The sequence below is a fragment of the Tupaia chinensis genome, unplaced genomic scaffold (genome assembly GCF_000334495.1).
Source record: "Tupaia chinensis unplaced genomic scaffold, TupChi_1.0 Scaffold143697_1, whole genome shotgun sequence".
Lineage (NCBI taxonomy): Eukaryota > Metazoa > Chordata > Mammalia > Scandentia > Tupaiidae > Tupaia > Tupaia belangeri.
In genome coordinates, this window is record NW_006203545.1 from 719,536 (window position 1) to 743,269 (window position 23,734).

At 44.4% G+C, this 23,734-nt stretch overlaps 1 protein-coding gene across 3 annotated transcripts in view; it reads left to right on the forward strand.

Annotated features, from left to right (window-relative positions):
* Positions 1–23,734, forward strand: part of GABRA2 (gamma-aminobutyric acid type A receptor subunit alpha2) — a 167,008-nt gene that overhangs the window by 126,815 nt on the left and 16,459 nt on the right. For all 3 annotated transcript variants that reach the window (XR_336885.3, XM_027766800.1, XM_006164722.3), the window contains exon 8: positions 19,918–20,120. Coding sequence is in view for 2 of the 3 variants with exons in the window: in XM_027766800.1 (XP_027622601.1) it covers positions 19,918–20,120 (203 nt within the window). In the remaining variant the exon portion in view is untranslated. The remainder of the gene's footprint in view (positions 1–19,917; positions 20,121–23,734) is intronic.

Here is a 23,734-nt window from a genome sequence, read left to right on the forward strand (position 1 = left end):
CTCCAGGGGGGATGGCCATGCTGCAATCCCTTCTCTTCCATTCTCCTCTCGGGATCTTGGGCACGCACGCACACACGTCTGGTGTGAGTTCAAGCCATTGGGTCCAGGACTCGAACCATGGTCGACTACATGGGAGTCCAGCGACATAGCCATTACGCTAACTGCTGGTCCCATTAACTTGTAGCTTCCTTCTTAAAGCATCTGTGTGTTCAGTCCACTAGTGTTACTGCTCAGGCTGTTTAACATGAATTCTTTCCATTCAGTAGAATCTGAGCCATGGGGCAGGAGAGAGTGCAGGCCCACAAACGCCTCGGAGTGTGCAGGGGAGAGACAGGTGGTTAATAACAAAGGAGAGATCACAGGTGCTGGGAGAGAGAGACTCCACAATAAGCTACAAAGAAGTGTGTGGGGCAGTGATGGTCAGGGAGAGTGATTGTATCTAAGAACGTCAGAGAAGCCCCATGGAAGAAGGGCCAAGTCGAGCTTTGCAAGTTAGCGTAGTGGAAGAGGGCGCACCATGGTCAAAACCAGCGTGGAATGGCCGGAAAACAGCGAATTGGTGCCTGGTGTGTCCCTGGAGCGGGATTCGCCGTGGATGAAACGCCCTGCGGAGTCCAGCTCACCGCAGCTGATGTCCATGCCGAGGCTGGGGGAACTGATGAGGGGTGATTCAGATAGAGAAAAATGGACACAGTTGGGATGAAGAAATGCTGTTGTGGGAAGGTAGGAGAGGGCGGGCATCATCTAGCTAAGAGAAGATGAGCCTGAAATAGGACCACGCACAGCGCTGAGCAGGATTAGAGATCTCTGAGGTGCTGAGATAGGGCTACACACAGCACTGAGTGGGATTAGAGATCTCTGAGGCTCAGAGATAGGGCCATGGATAATACTGAGTGGGATTAGAGATCTCTGAGGCTCTGAGATAGGGCTACACACAGTGCTGAGTGGGAATAGAGATCTCTGAGGCTCAGAGATTGGGCCACGCACAGCGCTGAGCGGGATTAGAGATCTCTGAGGCGCTGAGATAGGGCTACACACAGTGCTGAGTGGGATTAGAGATCTCAGGCTCAGAGATAGGACCATGCACAGTGCTGAGCGGGATTAGAGATCTCTGAGGCTCAGAGATAGGGCCACGGATAATACTGAGTAGGATTAGAGATCTCTGAGGCTCAGAGATAGGACCATGGATAATACTGAGTAGGATTAGAGACCTCTGAGGCTCAGAGATAGGACCATGGACAGTGCTGAGCGGGATTAGAGGTCTCTGAGGCTCTGAGAGAGGGTCACGTGCAGTGCTAGTGGGATTAGAGGTCTCTGAGGCTCTGAGGAGGAGGATTAGGTAGGAATTAGTGAGCCGAGGGGCGAGCGATGCAGACGCTGCAGCATACACCTGCGTTTATTATTCAGTGGCTCAATAATGTCGTGCGGTTCTTTATCATAGAATTTTTTTTTTGAAGAGATTTTTTTGCTATAGGGCGCGTGCGCGCACCAGACAGACAGAGACAGAGAGACAGAAAGCGAGAAATCACCCCCCCGGGGGGATGGCCATGCCGCAATCCCTTCTCCTCCATTCTCCTCTCGGGATCTTGGGCACGCACGCACACACGTCTGGTGTGAGTTCTAAGCCAGCGGGTTCGGGACGCGAACTGCGCTCAACTACGTGGGAGTCCAGCGACATAGCCATTACGCTAACTGCTGGTTCCCTTTATCATAGAATATTGTCAATGATGTAATAGGCTTTCTTTAGACTGTCCGTTCAGTGGTGTGTGCTCCGCCCTGAGTTGATGTGAGACCCGTCTCCCTTAGTCTTCCAGGGAGGGTCCTCCGATGTCCGTGTCTCTGCGCGTCCACCCTGCACACTGCGGCGAGCTTGCTTCTCCTAAACCTCAGATCCAGCAGTGCAGCCCTCTCCTCCGTGAGCCCTGCCAGGCACTACCTCGCAGCCACTGACTAAAACCTTCCCTGAGCTGACAAGGTCTTCACGAGGCCGCCCCGGGCTGGCTTGCCCTAATGCCTCCTTTTGCTGTGTTGACCTACATCTGACCGAGAAGCATGTTGTTTCTTTTGTTTTTGTTTTTCTGCATTGAACATATTCCCAAGCTTTTCAAGTCTCCTTTTAAATATCACCTTCTCCAGGAAGCCTTCTCTGACTTCAGAGTCCTGGGTAGGTACCCTCTAGGCAGTCTTAGAGCACCCAAACGTTTTCTGCAACTTTCTGTGCCATCTAACACTTGCCTGTGGGTAATCTGCATCATCTAGTCGGCTACACTCTCCAGGAGCGTGCGGCTCATGCTCTGTGCACTTGTCCGACGGAGTGACAGGCGCATCGTAGCCCGGCATGCCAGTACACAGTGAGCATCGTAGAAAAGGCCCAGTCTTCAGTCCATGTGGGACATTCACAGGCAGTCCGATATTTGGCTGTGGGCTTAAGACGTACATCCTTGAAGATTAAGGACATCAGGTGGCATAGTGGTTAAGGCACTGGGCTCCAACATGGCCAATCATGGTTCAAGCCCTGGACCCGGCAGTTTAAAAATCACACCATATGTGTGTGCATGTGTATCCAAAATCCCCAGGGGGAGAATGGAGGAGCAGGGATTTCAGTGTGGCCATCCCCCCGGGGGGGGGTGATTTCTCACTTTCTGTCTCTCTGTCTCTCTCTGTCTTTCTGGCAAATGCACAAGCCCTATAGCAAAAAATGATAAATACATCAAGATGCATAAACTTAAGTGTGTCCATTCCACAACTGATACATTTACATGCTCCGGTAAATCAAACCCTTATCAAGATATAAAATGTGTGTCACCCCCAAGTGTCCCCTCCTGTCTTCCTCAGCCTAGTGTCACGCCCTTTACTTTTCATTTCTCTGTTTTTGAGTGGAGACACAGTAATTCTCCATAGGTGAGGGCACACGTGGTGCTTCGATACACATCTCCTACGTGTAGTGGTCCGGTTACGGTGATTTTTACACCTGTCCCTCAGACATCTAGGACTTCTGTGAGCTGAGAACGTGAAGTCTCTCTTCCGGCTGCTTCCAGGGATATCAGCTATCACTGTTAACGATGATCACTTCCTGTGTGTCCGAAGAAGACGTTATGCCAATGTCCGTCAGATACAGGAAGAAACGGTGACATCATCTAACCCCAGAGAGAGGTCATCAGAAGGACCAACAGTAACAAGTGCTGGGGAGAACACGGACAGAGGCGGACGTGGATCCTCTGTGCCTGGGAGTGTGAATGAGCATGACCGGTACAGAACAAGATGAGTGTCCTCAGGAACTTAACTAGGACCACCACACTCTCTTTCCCATTTCACAAGAGAGCGGATGAAAAAGCTGTGACGCCAGGCACTAAGAAGAACCCTGAAGTCAGTGGCAAAGTTAAGAGGTGACCCCGAGGCTAAGAACCCCAAGGCGGGGAAGCCCCATTGCAGCCAAAACCTGATCCCCGATTGAGGCATCAGCAAACACTCCTGATCCTCCATATAGTCCAGGAAGGCCACGTGCAAGAGGAATACTCGGCCACTGAATCCAGGATTGAAAAGAGAAAGAGAAGGTTCTTGCCACTGTCACCAAACCACCAGTGGTAGGTACCCCGTCCCGGCGATTAAACTTCACGCAAGGCCTAGGCATTATCCTACTGAAGAAGTGCCTTGGAAAACTGCTGAGTCAAGGCCCCAAATCCTTCCATCAGCGGGTGAGAAGGCCACGAGCCAGCGTCACTGCCGGGACCATTCTGGTCACCCTAACTGGGCGCCACCCAACTCGGGGTGGTTTTCCTGAAGCAGCTCAGCAGCAGCCTGCTACTTGTGACTGGACCCCTGGTCCTTACCCGAGTTCCACTGCGCAGAACACACCAGAGATGTGTCATCCCCACCTCCACGACAGTGGATATTAGCAACGTCAAAATCCCAAACCCCTCAGTGACGCTTCGTTCAAGAAGCAGCAGCTGCGGAAGCCCAGACACCAGGGAGGTGAGACCTTCGACCCGGAATAGGAGAAATGTGAGACTACAGAGGAGCACAGGTCGGTCAGAAAGCTGGGTGCTCGCACATTTTACCAAAACCCAAAACTTTCCTCAGCTCCGGGACTACCTGCCCTTACCAATGGAGTTTATCCTCACAGCTTGGTGTTCTGACTTTCTTATCAAGAACCTTATTAAATAATGGATGTTTTTCCCAGAAATTAAAATCAGGACTATCATCTGACCAGTAATCTCATTACTGGGTGTAGACCCAAAGGCAGTGAAGTCAGTCTGCCAGAAGGGTACTTGAACTCCCCCCGTTCATTGCAACATTGTTCATAGTCGCCAAAAAATAACTCAGCCTAGCTAGGTGTTCTTGGACAGATGAGTGGACAAAGAAGCTGTGTTGTATTTACACAATGGAGTACTATTCAGACATAAAAAAGAAGAAACGCCTGTCATTTGCAGCCACACGGATGCTCCAGGAGGACATTATATTCAGTGAAATAGGCCAGACACAGAAAGACAAACACCCCGTGATCTCTCTTGATATATAGAATCGGAAAGCATGGCTCTCCTGGAGGTAGAGCGTGGAATAGTGGCTACCCGAGGCCACCGTGAGGGAGGGAGATGGAAGCTCGGGCAGCAGGCTCAGAGTTACAGGGAGACAGGTGGAGTATATACATTCCAGCGTTCCGAAACTTCCATTCGATCTTCTCTGCTTTCCTGCCTGCTCTGTTGGAGACTAGCCTTGACTTGGTATTTAGCTTAATGTCTTTTCTAACTCAACTCAGGGAATACATGTGATTTTGAATGGCTTGACATAAAACCTTTGCTGAAAAACTCTTGTTGGAATGATTATACATCTCTTCAAATTCAAATTCCCAAGGTACCTTTTCTCTACTCCTTGAATTCTGGAAAAAATGAGTTATCATCAGGCTATTTTAATGAATTTGTATACCTGAAACACAAACTTACTCTAAATACACTTATTTCTACATATATATACATATATGTATATATGTGTGTGTGTGTGTATATATATTACATATATGTAGGTCCATTTGCTTACACATAGTTCCATTTGCTTCACAATCGATTTCTATTCAGTTTTCAGCCTGCAAATACGTACCTGGCACAATGCTCTCATAGATGCATTTACAAACAAAAAAGACATGAGCCCTCCTCACAGGTTGTGGTCTGTTGGAGGAGACAGGCAGGTAAGTAATTGTAGTAATTACATGTGCCGTTATAGAACTACGGGAGGTGCTGTCTGACAACATGGAAGTGGCTCAACCCAGAATTGGAATACCATCTCATCCTCATAGCTGAGGCTCCTAGGGACTCCTCATAACCCTGAATATCCATGTGTGTAATGTGTATGTGTGTTCACATTCGTGTGAAGTGCAAATACATTGCGGTCCGTACCCTGAAGGTGTGTGACGTTGTACTGATTGAATTGCTAGGGTACCCACATGTTACATTAACTTGAGTAACCAGCCTATACGAGTTTTCTCCTTATTTTCAATCTTAGTGTAATGTTATGTTTATGATGAAAACATTAAATAATTAGCCAAAGTTTATAGGCATGTATTTTTCCAAAAAATATCACCAAGCCAGTTGGGAGGTGAGGGTGGAGATCAGCAAGCTGAAGGAGTAAATCAAATCCATAGAAATGACACGTTTGGTTGTTTAGCGAGTTATTTTAAAATGGCGTAGACTCATTGCTACAACAACCTCTGACACTGTACTAGAATTCACTTCTCTTAGAGAGTCTTTTTTGCTGTAGGGCCCTTGTACCCATCAGAGAGACAGAGAGATAGAAAGTGAGAAATCGCCCCCGGGGAGATGGCCACACTGCAGTCTCTTCTCCATTCTCATCTCCAAATTTTGAGCACACACACACACACACACACACACACGCACATCCGCCTGGCATGACTTTAAGCCACCAGGTCCAGGACTCGAACTGCAATCAACTATGTGGGAGCTCAGCACCATAACGGTTACTCCATCTGCTGGTCCCCAAGTTCATTTTTATTCAGTTTATACACTTTTAAAGTCCCCCTTTACAATTCAGTCAGCAAGAACACAGTGAGCGTTTGGGGCAGCGGAGTCTCAAAGGTAACTGTGCTGATCACATGCCGAGGTCCTGAGTCCTCCTGGCTGGGCCTCACTCACCTGCTGGTATTAGCTCATGCTTTGATCCCCAAAGGTTGCCTGTATCGTAAATTATTGCCTTCATTAAGAATTGCCCTGCTTTTCTGGTTATCTATCGAACTCAATTACCTAGAACACAACCATAAAAGAAGAAAAAAGTAAATAGACATTGGATCAGCAGTTAGCGTAATGGCTATGTCGCTGGACTCCCATGTATCCAACTGTGTTTGAGTCCCGGACCCGGTGGCTTAAACTCACACCAGGCAAGTGTGAGTGCATGCCCAAGATCTCGAGAGGAGAATGGGAGAAGGGATTGTGGCGTGGCCACCCCCACCCCGGGGGGGTGATTTCTCGTTTTCTATCTCTCTGTCTCTCTCTGTCTTTCTGGCGAGCGCACACGCCCTGTAGCAAAAACCTCTCCAAAAAATAAAAAACAGTATGTAGACCTCTGACTGCTAACATGGGAAGGAATACAAGCATCATGTATTAAAATGAAGACGCTGAGCTTCAGGCTTCAGTGCTGACGTGTGCACAGCTTGCAAGTTGTCATTCCCGTCCTTAGGAGATAAAGCTGAATGAACTGAAAATTAGAAACTTTTATTGCATTCATTGGAGAATGGGGTGCCAGGCAAGCTGTCACCCCAGGCCGCGAGGAGGCAGGCATGTCCAGGCAGACACGCCCAAGGTCCCTTTGCTTGGAAGAGAAGCAGCTGAAGCTGACCCCGGTAGGAGCCCGTAAATGGGAGCTTTCATGACTCACTGGAGGTTGAGTGTGGACTAGGGTAAGAAAGAAATTCCTTATGGGGTACCGCAGGATCCCGGGCTTTGTCTCTAAGAATCCCAGTATGTTTTCGAATTAAAGCACTGAACTATATCCCTTCCTTTGTGGCTGTGGCAGGGGAAGGGCAGGGAAGAGTAACAGCTCTGACATAATGCCCAGAGCCTTACTGCAAAGCACACCAGCAGGGGAAGGCCGTGGCCAGAGCCCGGCCCAGCCGATGAAGAAGCGTCGCCCCCGTTTAGCTTTGGAGCCTCACTGTCTCTTCTAAAGAAATGCAGCACATAGCGGGGCCAGGGCTCCCAGGACGAGATTAGGAATGGCAGGCAGGGCTAAGTGGAATTGAGAATCACTCTGGGAAATGCTGGGAGGCCGAGATCTAATAGAGATCTGTGCAGCGGTCCCCCTCACCGCCATGCCCGCGGGGCTTCTGCAGAGCCACAGTAGCGGAAGCTGCAGGGCACAGCCCCTGCAAAGGAAGAAGCAGGGAGTCTAGAGTGAAGGAGAGGCCGCACAGTGCAGAGGGAATTCGAGTCCTGGGACGCCATGACCGCAGCAGGCAGTACACACAGCCCGACTCCTGCCGAGAAGAAGGTAAACCCCACACTAACGGTCTTCCCCTGAACTCGCTGAATGTGAGAGATGCCGTATCTCAGTCCTGGCACTCGCGTGAGCTTGGTCAGCCTACAACTCTCACTCCTTCAGCACGCCAGAAGGAGTAACAGAAACAGTCTCCGAGAAGAGACGAAGCCAAGAAGAGAACCACAGCTCCTGCGCTGGAATTGATAAAAGGGGAATTTAAAATGTGATCACTCACAGTTGTTAATATGGTAATGGCTTTAGTGGAAAAATGAAAGTCCATCCGAAAATAGGTGGATCGTGTACATGAGGAGATGCAAACTCAGGAATCAACAGGAATGATGGAAATCAACACTGTCAGAATGGAGGATGCCTCTGCGGGTTCTCCAGGAAACCACGTCGCTGTGGAAAGGACAGTGAACTTCTGCACGGGTCGTTAGAAACGTCCCAAACTGAAATTCAAGTGGGACAAAGCAAACGACTGAGCAGCAACAAAACAAAGCAATTCTCCCTGAGCAATGTCATCAGGTGTAACACACTCGCGCCTGCAACACCAGAGGGAAGACAGTCAGAAAGATAGTCGAAGCAGGGACCAGCATAATAGCGTAATGGCTATGTCGCTGGACTCCCACATAGTCGACCATGGTTCGCGTCTCGGACCCGGTGACTTAAACTCACGCCGGGCGCGTGTGTGTGCGTGCCCAAGATCCCGAGAGGAAAATGGAGGAGAAGGGATTGCTGCGTGACCATCCCCCCCGGGGAGTGATTTCTCGCTTTCTGTCTCTCTGTCTCTGTCTGGCGGGTGCACACACCCTATAGTAAAAATCTCTTCAAAAGAAAGAAAGAAAAAAGTAACTTTATAATGCCCTCCCATAGCTTTTAAATTAAGCTGTATTGCTTTGACATAGACAAGGGGCCAGTAGTCTGCCTTCTGCTTGGCCCTGCCTCCTTCCCTTCCAGAAAATCCTGATTTTCAGTCTCCCACCTAGCCGTCTTCTTTTCACTCCTCCTCAGTGCCCTGTCTCACTGTGCCCGGGGACTTGTGCATGTGCTCTGTCAGGGTCTGGTACCGTCTTATGTTCTCTGATGACCCATTTAACGTTCTGTTTATTATTTTGTTGTTGTTGTTTGTTTGTTGGTTGGTTTTCTTTTTAAACTTTTGCCATGGAGCACATGTGCTCGCCAGAGACAGAGACAGAGACAGACAGTGAGAGGAAAGTGAGGACTCACTCCTGCGGAGATGGCCATGCCTCAGTCCCTTCTCCTCCATTCTTCTCCTGGGACTTGGGGCACGCACGCACACACGCCCGGTGTGATCCTCAGGCTGCCGAGTCCAGGACTCCAGTCCCAGTGGGCCGTGTGGGAGTCCAGCACCGTAACCACTGCGCCACCTGCTGGCCCTCAGTTGAACTTCTCTTAGGGAACCTATCCAGACTCCCCTCCAGGTGGACAGCCCCACCTAAGTCAGCATGGACTCGGCCCGTGGTGCTGCTGGCTTACTCCGTGCTCCCATTTTTATCTCTCTCAGGGAGCTCACCGGTGTCCATCCCCAGCTCCATGGTGTCCAGCGTGAGCAGAGGGCTAAATTCATACTTGCTTCTTAAAAGAAGGAATAGGTTTCGTTCACTTATCTTAAACAAATGCTTATAATTTATAGATCACTGGAGGAATCATTTTAATAACTATTTGTCACCTACTCAAGAATTATTTAATGAGCTCGTTCCTGTGACTAGACACCCTGTTACGTTTCGGCTGTGATCCGTATCGCTCATTGACACACAGTCATGTAAACCTACAGAAAACACGAGAAGAGCAGGGTATGATAGATACACACCTGGGACACGCCACAGACGCCTTTAGGGAGGGTCCATCAATCGCGAAGCTGAGCTGGGTGCTGTAGCATTAGTGGAAAGTGACTCAGGGTGCAGGAGCATTTGGCGTTTTATTCACTGGTGTGTTCCCGTTGCTTGCAAGAGCATCTGACACTTAGTAGGGACTTGAGACCCATCGGCTAAGTGAGGAAATAGGAGTTAGCTAAATGAGAAAGGAGGGATGAGTGACAGGGAAGAGATTCCAGGAGAGCAGACAGCGTACAGTACACGGACTGACATGATTGTGTGTTTGCAGCGTCAACCTGGGTTATGCAGGTGGCGTCAAGTGGGTTGTGCAGCCCTCCACCGGGAGGACTTTAGGGAGGAAAGGGTTTGCAGAGAGGGGTGTGAGTTTCGGATCCAGTAAAGCGCTGATATATTTAGGAACACAAAAAGAACAATCTGTAATTTCTCCAACAGTGTTGCCCATGCTATAATTAACCTTTTAAACATTTTCTTCTGCATCAGAGTTGTTTTCGGATTCTCTCCAAGTTTAAATTAGTGGAGTTTGAGCTAATTGCGTTTTATGACAAAGGTGTGCTCTCCCAATTCCAGTGTCCCTGTCTCTAACACACAGAAGTGTCGGTGTACTTACCGTTCAGATGGAGCATGGCCAGGAATGACAGTCATAGCCGTTTACAGCCCCCTTGGACGGCATTTGTAAATGTCCTTTTAATTGGGGTGGGGGCATTGCTTTGCCTACTGGGCGGAAGGGGGGAATGTCCATCTCTTGTTAGCAGAATTTCTGTTTCTGCCAGTTCCAGCAGCGACCAGCAGGTGGTATCAGACAATTTTGTATTTATTCTGTTTGGTCTCTAAGACTCCTTCCTGACTCCCACCCCACATCTGAGCCTCACACGGGAGCATTTGATAGGAGAAGGTCTTCAGGAGGGTGTCGTGTTACTGTTCTGGGTTGGCACTGTCTTGACTGGGCTTTCGGGGTATTTCTGTCCTCACCAGCACTGCAGTGGCTCTCATAGGTGTCTGGCCCAGTAACAGCACTGCTGGGAAGCCTTACTTTTAAAATGAGAATGCTGTGGGAAGAGAGGCTTGGGGTCTCCCCAAGGCTGCAGGATTAGAACTCGGACCTCTGGCCGTGGAGCCCTCAGTGCCAGGCTCGGCACTGAAGCCATCCCCCTCACGTGGCTTTCTTCTTCCCGTGCCTATTTTCACTCAACACTCTGGATTCCTTTGCTTAGGCACCATCTGCTCTGCTCCTATGAGATGAAATGCCAATTCATTGTGTATGTCTTTTGGCATCTACACCTTGAAATAGGAAATATTACAGGGACCAGCAGGTGGTGTGGTGGTTAGAGTGCTGGGCTCCCACATGGCCTACCTCAGTGTGAGTTCCAGACCCTACAAGTTGAAAATCACTCAGAAGGCGTGCATGCGCGTGCATGTGTGCACACGGACGTGTGTGTGTGTGTGTGTGTGTGTGTGTGTGTGTGCGAACATGTGGGGTGTGCCAAAAATCCTGAGAGGACAATGGAGGAGAACGGATTGTGGCTTGGCCAACACCTCTAGGGGGTGATTTTTCACTTTCCCTCTCTCTGTCTCTCTCTGGCAAGCCCATGTATCTTAGGACAAAAACCTTAATTAAAAAACATACATAAAACAAAACCAGAATATAAAGAGCTATATATTGCGTATTACCTGTGCATGGGGAATAATTACACATATCTCAATTATATACATAGGGTTCATAGAGTTCTAGAGTTAAAAGCAATGTAAGAAAGCAAAGTGTGTTCGCCAAGCACAGCTTAAACCTTTCTGTTTTGTTGGATGGTGACCCCCCACCGGGGCAGCGGTTCTCATTTTCTCTCTCTCTGTTTCTCTGTCTCCCTTCCATGAGCACATATGCCCTCTGGCAAATTTTTTTAAAAAAGTTATTTAATATTTAGAGAGTGTCTTTGTAGGTCTAGAGCAATGCCCATTGTTGGGAGACAGGCAGGTGGGAGGTCTGTAGCTGGCTAGGTGCGCGCACTGCCTCTTTCTTTAGTGGCCACAGGTAGGCAGAAGAGCTGGCTTGTGAGAATCTCATTCTTCCAGCAAAAAGAAAAAAGGGGAAGGGTGGGGAGAGAGAAAGGAAGAGACGGACAGACAAGATGAGCAATGTTACTGTCAAATTCCCCAAATTCGATGAAAGACAATAAAATGTAGGTAAGGGAAACTTTTGAATAAAACAAAGAAAGTCTTCATAGTACATTTATGTTGGTATTGCTGTACTGTTTTACTGGCTTGAATGAGTAGACTAGGTGAAATTTACATAAAGAATTCTACGCCTGGTTTGCCATCATTTTTATTGTAGATACTTTTCCATTTTTTTAAAATCAGCATTAGCACTCCTCACATATTCCAAGAATTCCTACTAGAAATGAATACAATGGATGCCATCAAGAATCCTTTTTAAAAATTTCTTTCTTTCTGTTTAGGTTTTTGCCTTAGGTGTGTGCACGTGCTTGAGAGAAATAGAAGGAGAGTGAGCCACCAACCCCTTGGGGAATGACCATTTCACAAGTTTTTCTTCAGGATTCTCCTCTCAGGATTTTGGACACACACACACACACACACACACACAGTGAGTTTCAAGCCGCCAGGTTCGGGACTCACACTGGGGTCAGCCTTATGGGAATCCAGCACCCTAATCATGATGTCACCTGCTGGCCCCAAGTATCCTTTTTTAAAATTTAAAATTTTATATGCTTTTTCTTCTCTCTCTCTCTCTCTCTCTCTCTCTCTCACACACACACACACACACACACACACACATAGCAGTTTCACTGAAGGAAAAACTACAGTAGTTTCTTCACTTTTAATTCCTACAGGTAACTAATATTATTCTCTTAAACAGTATCCTTAAAGGTTTTATCTTTGAATTTCCTTTCTGATATTTTATTTTAAAATCTCCCCCCTCCCCCCCCGCAACAAGAGGGGAGGACAGAAGGTGGCAGGGTGGTTATATGCTGGATTCCCACATGGCCTACCACAGTTCAAGTCCCGGATCCATAAGCTTGAAAATCATGCCAGGTGTGTGTGTGTGTGCCCAAATTCCAGGAGGAGAAGGGACTGTGGCATGGCCATCCCTCCAGAGGTGATCTCTCGTTTTCTGTCTGTTATAACCCATTTACCAGGGGAAAAAAAATTATTCATTTGTAGCTATACCTGAGGCCTTTGACTAACTAGACAAAAAATTGTTAAATAGACTATATTAAATATGATAAAAGAGCTAAAGGAAACCAGGCCTAAAGAATTCAAGAAATCTATAATAACGTTTCATCAGAGACTAGTAGTAAAGAAATTATTAAAAATAAAACAGTAAGAAATTCTATAGTTCGTACCGTATGCAAAATGAAAAATTCACTTGAAGGATTCACCAGATTCAACAGTCAGAAAAAAGAATCAGCGAAAGCAAAGATAAAGCAATTAAGATTACTGAAGTAGGGGTCAGCAGGTGGCATTGTGGTTAAGGTGCTGGATTCCCACATGGCCAAGTGCAGTTCAAGTCCCGGACCTGGTAGCTTACATTCTTGCCCTCCTCCCATCTCTCTGTAGTGAGTGCATGTGCTCTATAGCAAATTAAAATAACAATAATGAATAAAATCTTCAACTGAAAAAGTTTAAAGAAGATTACTAGGTGTGAAGAATGGTAAAAAAGAGAAACAGATTCTTGTGCATCATCACACATACCCACATACGCATAACTGCAGTGACAGAAAGAGAGGAGACAGTTGAGAAAAAGAAGTGTGAGGAAGTGATGGCCAAAATTTACTAATTTAAATGCATCAATTGGCAGAATGGATAAAGTTTATGAAAAAAAAAAATGACCCAGCTATATCGTGTCTGCAAAATACTTCAGATGCAAAGTCACAGATAAATTGAAAGTAAAGGGATGGCAAAAGATAATTGATGCAGAAAGCAGCCAAAGGGAATTAGATTGGCCACACTAGTAACAGAATAAATTTTTTAAGAAAACGAATAAATTTTAAGATGATAAGCATTACAAAAGATAAAGAAGGGTGCTATGTAATGAAAAAGGGCTGATCCATCCAGAATATGTAACAGTTACAAACATATATGCACCTAGTGAGAGAGTGCCAACTTACATGAACCACAACCTGAAAACATTGAAAGGAGAAGTGAGAAGTTAGCAGTTCAGTAATTACAGCCGGAGAAACCGGTGTCCCACTTTTTATCAGAACTAGAACTAGACATAAGATGGCCAGGAAATGGAAGACTTGAGCGGGATATGAGCCAACTAGATCTAACGTGTTGCATCGGCAAAAACGGATCCATATTCTTCTTCTCAGGTATATGTGAACCTTCCCCAGGAAGAAAGGGCATTAGGTCACCAAGCAAGTCTCAACACGTTTAAAGGTTTAAATATTATAAAGTGTGTTCTCAAACCACGATGAAATAATATGAGAGATTAATTAGAGAAGGAAACTTGGAAATCTGTAGAAGTTAAACAGAAACATCCAAATAACTATTCAGTCAGAAAAACCACAAGAGTAACGAATACTTTAAGATGAATGAAAAAATGAAAATACAATATGCCATAATTTATAGGATACTACAAAGACTATTCTGCGAGAGAAATTTATATGTCTAAACACCTGTTTAAAAGAGAAAAAAAGACTTGGGACCAGCAGTTAGCGTAATGGCTATGTCGCTGGACTCCCACGTAGTCGACCGTGGTTCGACGGACCCAGTAAACTCACGCTAGGCGCATGTGCGTGTGTGCCTAAGATCCCGAGAGGAGAATGGAGGAGAAGGGATTGCGGTGTGCCCCCCCCCCGGGGGGTGATTTCCTGCCTTCTGTCTCTCTGTCTCTCTCTGTCTGGCGAGCACACGTGCCCTATAGCAAAAACCTCTCAAAAAAAAAAAAAAGAAGAAAAAGAAAAAAGACTCAATAAACAATCTAACCTTCCTCCTTAAAAGGTATAAAAATAAGAACAAGTTAAACTGAAAGCAAGAAGAAAGGAAATAATAACCAATAAAGCAGCAATGCATGGGGTAGAGAACAGAGATACCAGTATAGGAAAATCAACATACACCAATAAATCGGTTTTCAAAAAGATTGACAATATTGGGAACCAGCAGTTAGCATAATGGCTATGTCACTGGACTCCCACGTAGTCGACCACGGTTCGTGTCCCGGACCTGGTGGCTTAAAACTCACGCCGGGCACGTGTGCGTGCGTGCCCAAGATCCCGGGAGGAGAATGGAGGAGAAGGGATTGCGGCGTGACCATCCCCCCTGGGGGGTGATTTCTCGCTTTCTGTCTCTATGTCTCTCTCTGTCTGTCTGGAGAGCGCACGCGCCCTATAGTGAAAAAAAAAACCTCTCAAAAAAAAAAAAAAAAGATTGACAATATTGACCTCTTTTTTGCTAGAAATAAGCAAGGAAAATACAAAGAGACTCAGTTCCTAAAGTCAGGAAAAAAGGAACATCACTGACCTTAGAAAAATGGTAAGAGAACTCTATGAGTAATTTCATATTAAAAGTTTAGAAAACCTAGATTAGATTGGTCATCTCCACGCAACAACTACCAAAACTGACTCGAGTTTCTGAATAAACTGATAATAAACAAAACTATGAAGTTTGTAATGAAAATCTTCCAATCAAGAAAAGCTCAAGGGTTGGGAACAGCAGATGGCATACTGGTTATATCACTGGACTCCCATGTAGTTGAGCACGGTTTGAGTCTAGATCTGGCTACTTCAAACTCATGCCAGGTGCATATGTGTGTGCATGCCCAAAATCCCGAGAGGAGAATGGAGGAGAAGGGATTGTGGCATGGCCAACGCCCTGGGGGATGATTTCTCACTTTCTCTCTCTGTCTCTCCAATGAGTGCACATGCCCTATAGCAAAATTCTCTCTATAAATGAATGAATGAATGAATGTTCAAGGCCAAATGGCTCCACTGGTGAATTCTACTAAACATTTAAAGAAATGACATAGATTTTCCCCAAATTCTTCCAAAAAATAGATGAGGAAGGAGTGCTTCCTGATTCATCATATGGGTTCATATTACCAAGATATCAGAACAATATAAAGGAATCACAGGGGAAAAAAATGAAGACCCTAAAGATTAATATTCCTTATGAATATTCATCTCAAATGCCTCAGCCTCAAATGCCTCAACAGAACACTAGCAAACCAAAAATAATCTATATTTCAAAAGGATTATGTCATGACCAAGTGAGATATTCCCTGGGAACAGAAGGTTGGTTCCACACATAAAATCAACTAACGCAATGCAATATATTTACTGGAAAGTGAGGGAAAAGTCACACAGTCATCTCAGTAGACAGTAAAACATTCGACAAAATCCAGCAGTCTTTAGTGATAAAAACACTCAACAACCCGGGAATCGAAGAGACTTTCTCAGGTCTGTTGGGTGGCACAGAAGAAATAAGAGATGTTCTGTGAGGCCAGCACACATGGGCAGGGTCTTCAGTAACAAGAGATGCTCTGTGAGGCCAGCACACATGGGCAGGGTCTTGGTTCGTGTCTGGAGACCTCCCTATGGATGCCACACCTGTGATCCGGGGATCTAGGGCTGGCTGAGGTTTGGGATGGGTCAGTGTCAAGACCTGTCGGTGGGCTTCCTCTCTCTTTTTGTCTGTCCTTTTTTTTTCTGTCTGCTTTCTCATAGAAGAGGTAAATAAATAAGCATGTGTTTTAAAAGGAGAGCATTTTCTCCACCTGATAAAGGACATCTAAGAAAAGCCCATCACTAACATTATACTTAAAAGAATTAAAAACTTTTTTCCTAACATCAGGAGCAAGACATGAATGTCTGTTCTTGCCATTTCTATCGTACACTGTACTGAAGGACCTAGCCCGCACACTAGGTAAGAAAAACAAATAAAAGGAATGCAAATTGGGAAGGATGAAGTAAAAATCTGTTTGCCCATGACATAGTCTTATAAATAGAAAACTCTTATTAAACCACAAAGGAAGTATTCGAATTATAAAGCAAATTCAGCAAAGTTGCATGGTACAAAATCAATACACACAAGTCAATTGTGTTTTTATACACCAGCAGTGAACAATTTGAAAGGAAGTTCCAAAAAAATTCCACTTACATTAGCATCCAAACAAATGAAATACTATTAAGTACATTTAACCAAGGAGGTGAAAACCCTGTTATCCTGAAATGAGAACATTGCTGAATGAAATTAAAGAAGCTCTAAATAGATTATATGTAGAGATTGATCTGTTTATCACCCATCTATCTATTATCCATCTATCTAATGGAAAAATAATCTCTTCATTTGAAGATGGGAAGATTTCATATTTTACCCAAAACAATATACAGATTTAATACAATACTTACCAAAATTCCAGTGGTCTTTTTTGCAGAAATGAGCAAACTGACCATGATTAATCGCACAGAAATATCAAGGACCTTGAATAGCCAAAACACTCTTGAGAAAGAACAGGATAATTGACTCAAAATAAAAAAGGACTCGGGCTTCCCAGGTGCAAAACCTACTCTAAAGGTACAGTCGTTAAAATAGTGCGAAACTGGCATTGAGGTAGAGTCCAAGCATAAAGCCATCTATCTGTGGCTGTGGCTGGCTGATTCTCAACAAAATTTCCAAGATGATTTAAGGGGGAATCCAAAATTTTCTCAGCAAATGATGTTTGAGCTTATCAACATGCAAAAGAATGGATGAGAACATTTACCTCACATATTCAAAAATTAACAGCCAGTTGGGACCAGCAGGTGGGGCGGTGGTTAAGGTACTGAAGACTCCCACGTGGCCCACCATGGTCGAGTCCCAGATATGGTGGCTTGCTTTCTCACTTTCTCTCTCTGTGTGTATGAGTGTGTGTATCTCTCTCTGGTCAAATTAAAATGAATGAATGAATAAATAAATTCTTTTAAAAAAATAACTGGCAATGAACCAAAGACCTAAATGTAAGAACTAAGACAACTAAAATGCAGAAGAGACATTGGCCTCTGTCTTCGTCATCTGGGGTATGCAGTCGTTTCTTAGCTACGACACGGATGTGTGATCACTGTTGAGGAGCACGTCCGCGGCCCCACCTCCTCAGTGCAGGGGAAGATCAGTCTTCGTAAGTTTTGCCAACATTTGGTGATAGCGTTAGTTTCTGAAAAGCTTCTCATTACTTCTTTGTTTATGTCTCCTTGACTGCTGGTAAAGTTGAATATATCTTCATACATGATCATTTTCATTTTCTGTATTGTTTATGTCCACATACATGCATGCCTGTACATACCCAGTATATACATGTATACATATGTGTATCTGCCTTATAGTCTATTTATTTCCCCTTCTGTACAAAGGACTCTAAAGAAAGCAGCTTCCCAAGCTAAAGCCTTTCACAGTGTGATGCATGCGAACACAATGTCTCTGTAAGTGTTTTTACTAATAACTCAGCAGCAGGTGAGCTAAATTTACTTCCTGCCTTTTATTCACACTGCTACCATCATGTCCCCAGATGGAGTCATTCATGATTAAATAAAATTATAGCTAACTCTATTGTAAGGAAGGAGACAAAGTTGCTTTATCCTGAAAGAAAATGAAAAAATAAGATACAAATGCTTCAAAACAGGAATGAGCATTTAACATTTTCATTTTCTCTTTTTATTGGGTGGGCAGTGGGGGGAGAGGATTTTGCTGTAGGGCACGTGCATTCTCCAGAAGGACAGAGAGAGACAAAGAGACAGAAAGGGAGAAATCACCCCCCAAGGGGGGATGGCCACGCTGCAGTCCCTTCTCGTCCATTCTCCTCTCGTGATCTTGGGCACGCACGCACACGCGCCTGGTGTTGAGTTTAAGCCACCTGATCCGGGACTCCAACTGCGGCTGACTACATGGGAGTCCAGCAGCATAGCCATTGCACCAACTGCTGGTCCCCATTTTCTTTTTTTGAAAAATGTTCCGTGTTCATAATTAGACTTCTACTGGCTCTCTGGTAATCAGGTAATTACAGCCAGCCAGTGTGGGCAGGGCAAACTTTCTGATTAAACCTAATTTTTCTTAACATAGGTGGCTGCCTTGACTGCCGACAGTAAAGCTATACAAGAAAAATAAGTTGATTTTTAAATTCATCATTTATTATTTTTTTACATTTTGCCAGAAAGTGCATGTGCTCTCTAGAAAGAGACAGAGATAAAGAGGGAAAATGAGACTGCGCCCCTGCGTGAGGGACGGCCAGGCTGCGGTCGCTTCTCTCCCATTTTTCCTTTGGGGATTTGGGACACACATGTTTACACGCCAGCATGTTCCCCAAGTCACTGGGCCTGGGACCGGAACCACACTGGTCATGGATGCAGCCCCTCAACCGCCATGCCTCCAGCCGGCCTAATTATGATTTTAAACCAAACAAGTGTAAAAGTGTAATATATGTGTGTGTGTGTGATATGTGTGTGTGTGTTATATATGTGTGTGTAATATATGTGTGTGATATATATGTGTGTGTAATATATATGTGTGTGATACATCTATATTTACATATATATATATATGTATGTACGTGTGTGTCTATGTGTATATATGTGTATATGTGTGTGTATACCAGCAGGTGGCAGAATGGTTACATTGCAGGACTTCCTCCTGGTTGACTACAGTTTAAATCCCAGACCTGGCAACTTAAAACTCATGCTGGGCATGTGTGCATACATGCCCCAAATCCTGAGAGGAGACTGGAAAAGAAGGGATTGTGGTGTGGCCATCCCCCTGGGGACGTGATTTCTCACTTTCTGTCTCTCTGGCAAGCTCATGTCCTCTATAGCAAACATCTCTCTAAACAAAAAGAAAGAAATCATTTTTAAGTAGCAATGTATATTTCGCAAGGCTTTGTTTTACTAGCTTGTTTTGTCTATTTGACCTTATTTTGTAATCTCTTGTATATTTAATGGTTGTACTTCTCTGTGGGACACCAAAAGGATTTTCAAGGTGTGCCCGTTGTGTATGACCAATCACAGATGCCATGTTTGCCATTTCATTTTCTGTAAATCCTGAGTTAGGTTATAAAAATGATATCCTCGCAATGCCAAGCCATCTGGAATTAATGTTATGCTTATGTAACTGGACTTGAGTGGAGCGCGTCACCCCGCTCCGCTGTGATCGCTGATGGGGTGACTGGCTCACTGCTCAGGGTGGTGCAGATAAAGGGGACACACTCCCGGGAGACGTTCGCGGGGTCGGTTTAAGTTGGTGCTCCCTGGCGATGGCCATTCAGAGTACCTGCTTCTCCTCCTCGGGGACCTTCAGTCACAACCGCCTTCTTAACCTCAGCAGTATTTAAGAAGCGATGAAGTGAGGCGAACAGAATAAAAATGAAGCCCGAAAGCATTTTCAGAGTCTAAAATACTGTACCCACGTAGAAGAATTAATTCTGTACTGTTTTCATCCAGTGATTTTTTTTTTCCCTTTCCTTTTTCTTCTTCTTTTGTTTATTGTATTACAGTGGCATCGAAAGTAGCTTTGGCACGACAGAGAACAGAAAAACTACTTCGCAGTGCTGTCCCACTAATACTTACTGATGTTTCTGGTTTCTGTTCTTTTTATTTTTTTTTTGCAGGAGTGACAACTGTCCTGACAATGACAACACTGAGCATCAGCGCTCGGAATTCTCTCCCCAAAGTGGCTTACGCAACCGCCATGGACTGGTTCATTGCTGTCTGTTACGCCTTTGTGTTCTCGGCTCTGATTGAATTTGCAACTGTTAATTACTTCACCAAGAGAGGATGGGCTTGGGATGGGAAGAGTGTAGTAAATGACAAGGTAAGTGACAACGCCCTTCTCGTACTGATTAAGAGAATCCCCTAACAGATGCCAGCTTATGAGAGATGGGTTCCCCAAATTCGACATTCAGAAAATATAGGTAGGGGCCATCAGGTGACACGGTGGTTAAGGCACTAGATTCTCACATGAGTGACCTCAGTTCGAATCCTGGACCTGGTAGCCTGAAAATCACGCCAGATGCGTATGTGTGCATGCCCAGAATCCCAGGAGGGGAATGGAGGAGAAGGGATTGTAGCATGGCCACCCCCTCTAGGGAGTGATTTCTCATTTTCCCTCTCTCCAGTGAGTGTACACACCCTTATGGCAAAAACCTTATACACACACACACACACACACACACACACCATAATATATATAAAATCTAGAATCATACTGATCTCTTGAGGAGCGTGTTCTTGTCCGAACCCATGTGACTGTAGTAGGAACACCGCGAGAACCATGACCTGCTGTCTCTGGTGCTTGGTGAGGCTCTCTGTGTCTTCACTGCAGCCTTATAACCAGGGTCTCTTCTTCTCATGTTTGACTGATGACGTTGAAGCTTAGTAAAGTTACTTACTTGGCCAAGTTCGCACACTGGCTGGGTAAGTTCCCCGAGCCCAGCTCTGTCTGCCTGACCCTTGAGTCCACGCTCTGCATCACCACGCTGCACTTGAGTAAGGAGCTGAGGAAAGGAAGTAGACCTCACTTTTCCAGATGTGGACTCAGGCTTCCGGGGCTGAGCCCTCCTCCCCACCCCCACTTCTCTTGCTCGGCAGTGAAAGCTCTGGTAGGATTTTTGTGTCTCTACTGTCGTACAGAATAATTACGTAGATGCTAGAATGCCTGGGGATTCTAACTTGCTCATATAAACTGAACGGGAAAAGATATTTATTTAAAAACAATTTTCTAAAAGTTTTTGCCATAGGATGTGTGCACTCACCACAGAGAGAGATGATGAGAGAAAACTGAAAAATCATCCCCCAAGGGGAGATGGCCACACCTCAACTTCTCCTTCTCCTGGGAATTTGGGGGTGCATGCACATGCTCCTAGCATGATATTCCAGCCCCCAGGGCTGGGACTGAAACTACGGTCATCTATGTGGGCATCCAGCACATTAATCAGTATGCCACGTGCTAACTGCAAAGTTATTTATTTTTACAATCAGTATCTTTTGAGATTATTGGTGTTCATTTTGGGACTCCGTGTGCTAATGCTAGTGGGAGGTAGGTACATTGATCTAACAGCCGTTGCCTTTCAATTCTATAGATTACTGTTTACCTACTGTAGCGGACGCTTTGGACATAGTGCTAGCGAAAGTGTTCTCTGTAGTAGTAGACAGTTCTGATTGGAGGATGTGTTCCAACATTTTATCATAAATGTTTACTCTGTTCAATTTGGAATAGCATACTTTTTGATTTGATTTCTTTTTGATTATTTGAAAATTAGCATTTTTTTCATTTCTGTGACCGTATGGCAGTTTAAGCATACAAACAGTGAATGTTACAGTTTAAAAGGCTTTTCTCTTTTTTTAAAATTTTGCATGCTATAGAAGTTTTAATAAGACTGCTGGTTTATTTCATTTCATAAGCTATGCTTCTCCTATGAACAGAATCAATGAATAAATAGTAAAAGGAAACTAATCGTTTTTACATGCTTAACTCCTAGGCTATATTCTGTATATCCATTACATTTTATTGTTGATTTATGTTTTCATTTTCCATGTAGCGTACTGCTCTTCATTGAATCTATGTGATTATTTTAGGCCTTATTAGTTATACATGTATTTTGTATTACTATTTTGAAGATAAAATATTATTCTTTATGATATGTTACAAATGATAGGTTATAATAATGGGCATATAAGCTCACTTCAAATTAATATATTATTTTTGATACAAAGAAAAAGTGTCAATCAGGTTAACACTGTGTTTTGATACATCACATAATATGTCCTTTCAATTCTTGAACTTGGAAAATAGAAGTACCTGTGATTGCCAAAAACAAGTTCTTGGCAATGCATTTCTTAACACAATAACCTACCACTGTTGAATACTGGATTAAGTCATCACACATAGCCCAAGTCAGTCCCTGTTCAGAGCACAGACGCAGCAACCTAATTTTCAGGAAAACGACTAACACCGTTTATACTCTCAGTTCTCGTGGCTAAGCTGAAGAGAACATTCCTTCAGGTGTGTCGCTTGGTCTCTCTCAGGTTCTGCTCCGACAGGGCCTCCCACAGGGCTCAGCTCTCAGTCGGCATGCTAGAATATTGGTTGAGTCAAAGAACACCTGAGTTTCTGATCTTAAATCTCATTGGCAAGGAAATAACAGTGAGGAGAAGATTCTGTGCTTTCATGAAAAATCGCTTCAGACTTTGTAGTGCTGAAATTGTCAACAGGTACTCTATTTAATTTCATGATTCAAATACACTTGAGAGGTGTTTCCTAAACTTAGCTCGGAAATATCCAGGTACTTAGACCTAAGAGGAAATCCCGCAGAGTGTGTACATGGCCCGTCTGCCTAACGAAACCTCGGGGCAGCCTACTTCTGCTTTAGGTATCTTTATATTTTTTCAAGTTTTTAATCCATAAACCATTTTGATGTGGTTTTCAGTGAACTGGCTAGCGGAAGTCTGAACTGGCTTTTGCTGTTAGTAAACATGAGTAGATATAAATCACCTGTCAACCTGAAGAGTGTGTGAAAGTTCTTAAAAATGTGTAAAATAGCGATATTAATTTGCTTCATAAGAGTGCAAACAGATACATGTCAATACTGTGTGTCTGAAACTAAGAATTATAGGTCGCTAGCAAAGACATGATGTAGGTTTCCTACGCAAAAATGCATCACGACTTGCCCGGTGACCCAGTATGTATTTAACCTATGGGGGCGGGGGGCTGAAAAGTTCATGAAAATGTGTATTATGAAAAGACTGCATAGATTTCAAAAGTGTATTGCACCAAAATATACTTGTACTTGAATCCCATTTTTAAGTAAAATTTTTTAATTCCCTTTTTATGTGAAAGCCCCCTAGTATTTACATATAGATTACACTATCTATAGTTTGCTTGGAGATTATGTTCTAATGATATTTAAAGTTAGTTTTTGCAAATAAATAAATAAATAAATTCACTTATTTCTATTTGAGCCATTTTTGAGCTTTATGCTAAAAGACTTGTCCTGTGATCTTGGGCAGGGCTTTCCTTTTAGCCTCAGTTATGAAACTGGCCACCAAAGTGCTATTGTTCTGAAAACGTAGTGCTGAATCAAACAATCCAGCCTCTAAGCCCATCTATACACAACAGTATCTATGCAACCTCCAACTTCTGGAACCTTCCTTCAGGCCGTGTTTCACCTCTTCCCACAGTGGAGCTCTTCTACTGCAGCTCTTGATCCCTTTTCTTCTTGTTGCTTCCTCAAACATATCCTATTAGTTATGATTTTCTTCTTGTATTTCTTCAAAGCCATCTTTTCCTTTTCTACTGCTGCTTCCTTTCAGCTTATAATAGGTTTAATATGCTTTATTTACTGCAGAGGCAAAAACAAAACTCTCTCCAGATCCTTTTTTTTTTTTTTTTCGGAGGGGGTTTTGCTATCGGGCCTGGGCGTTCACAAG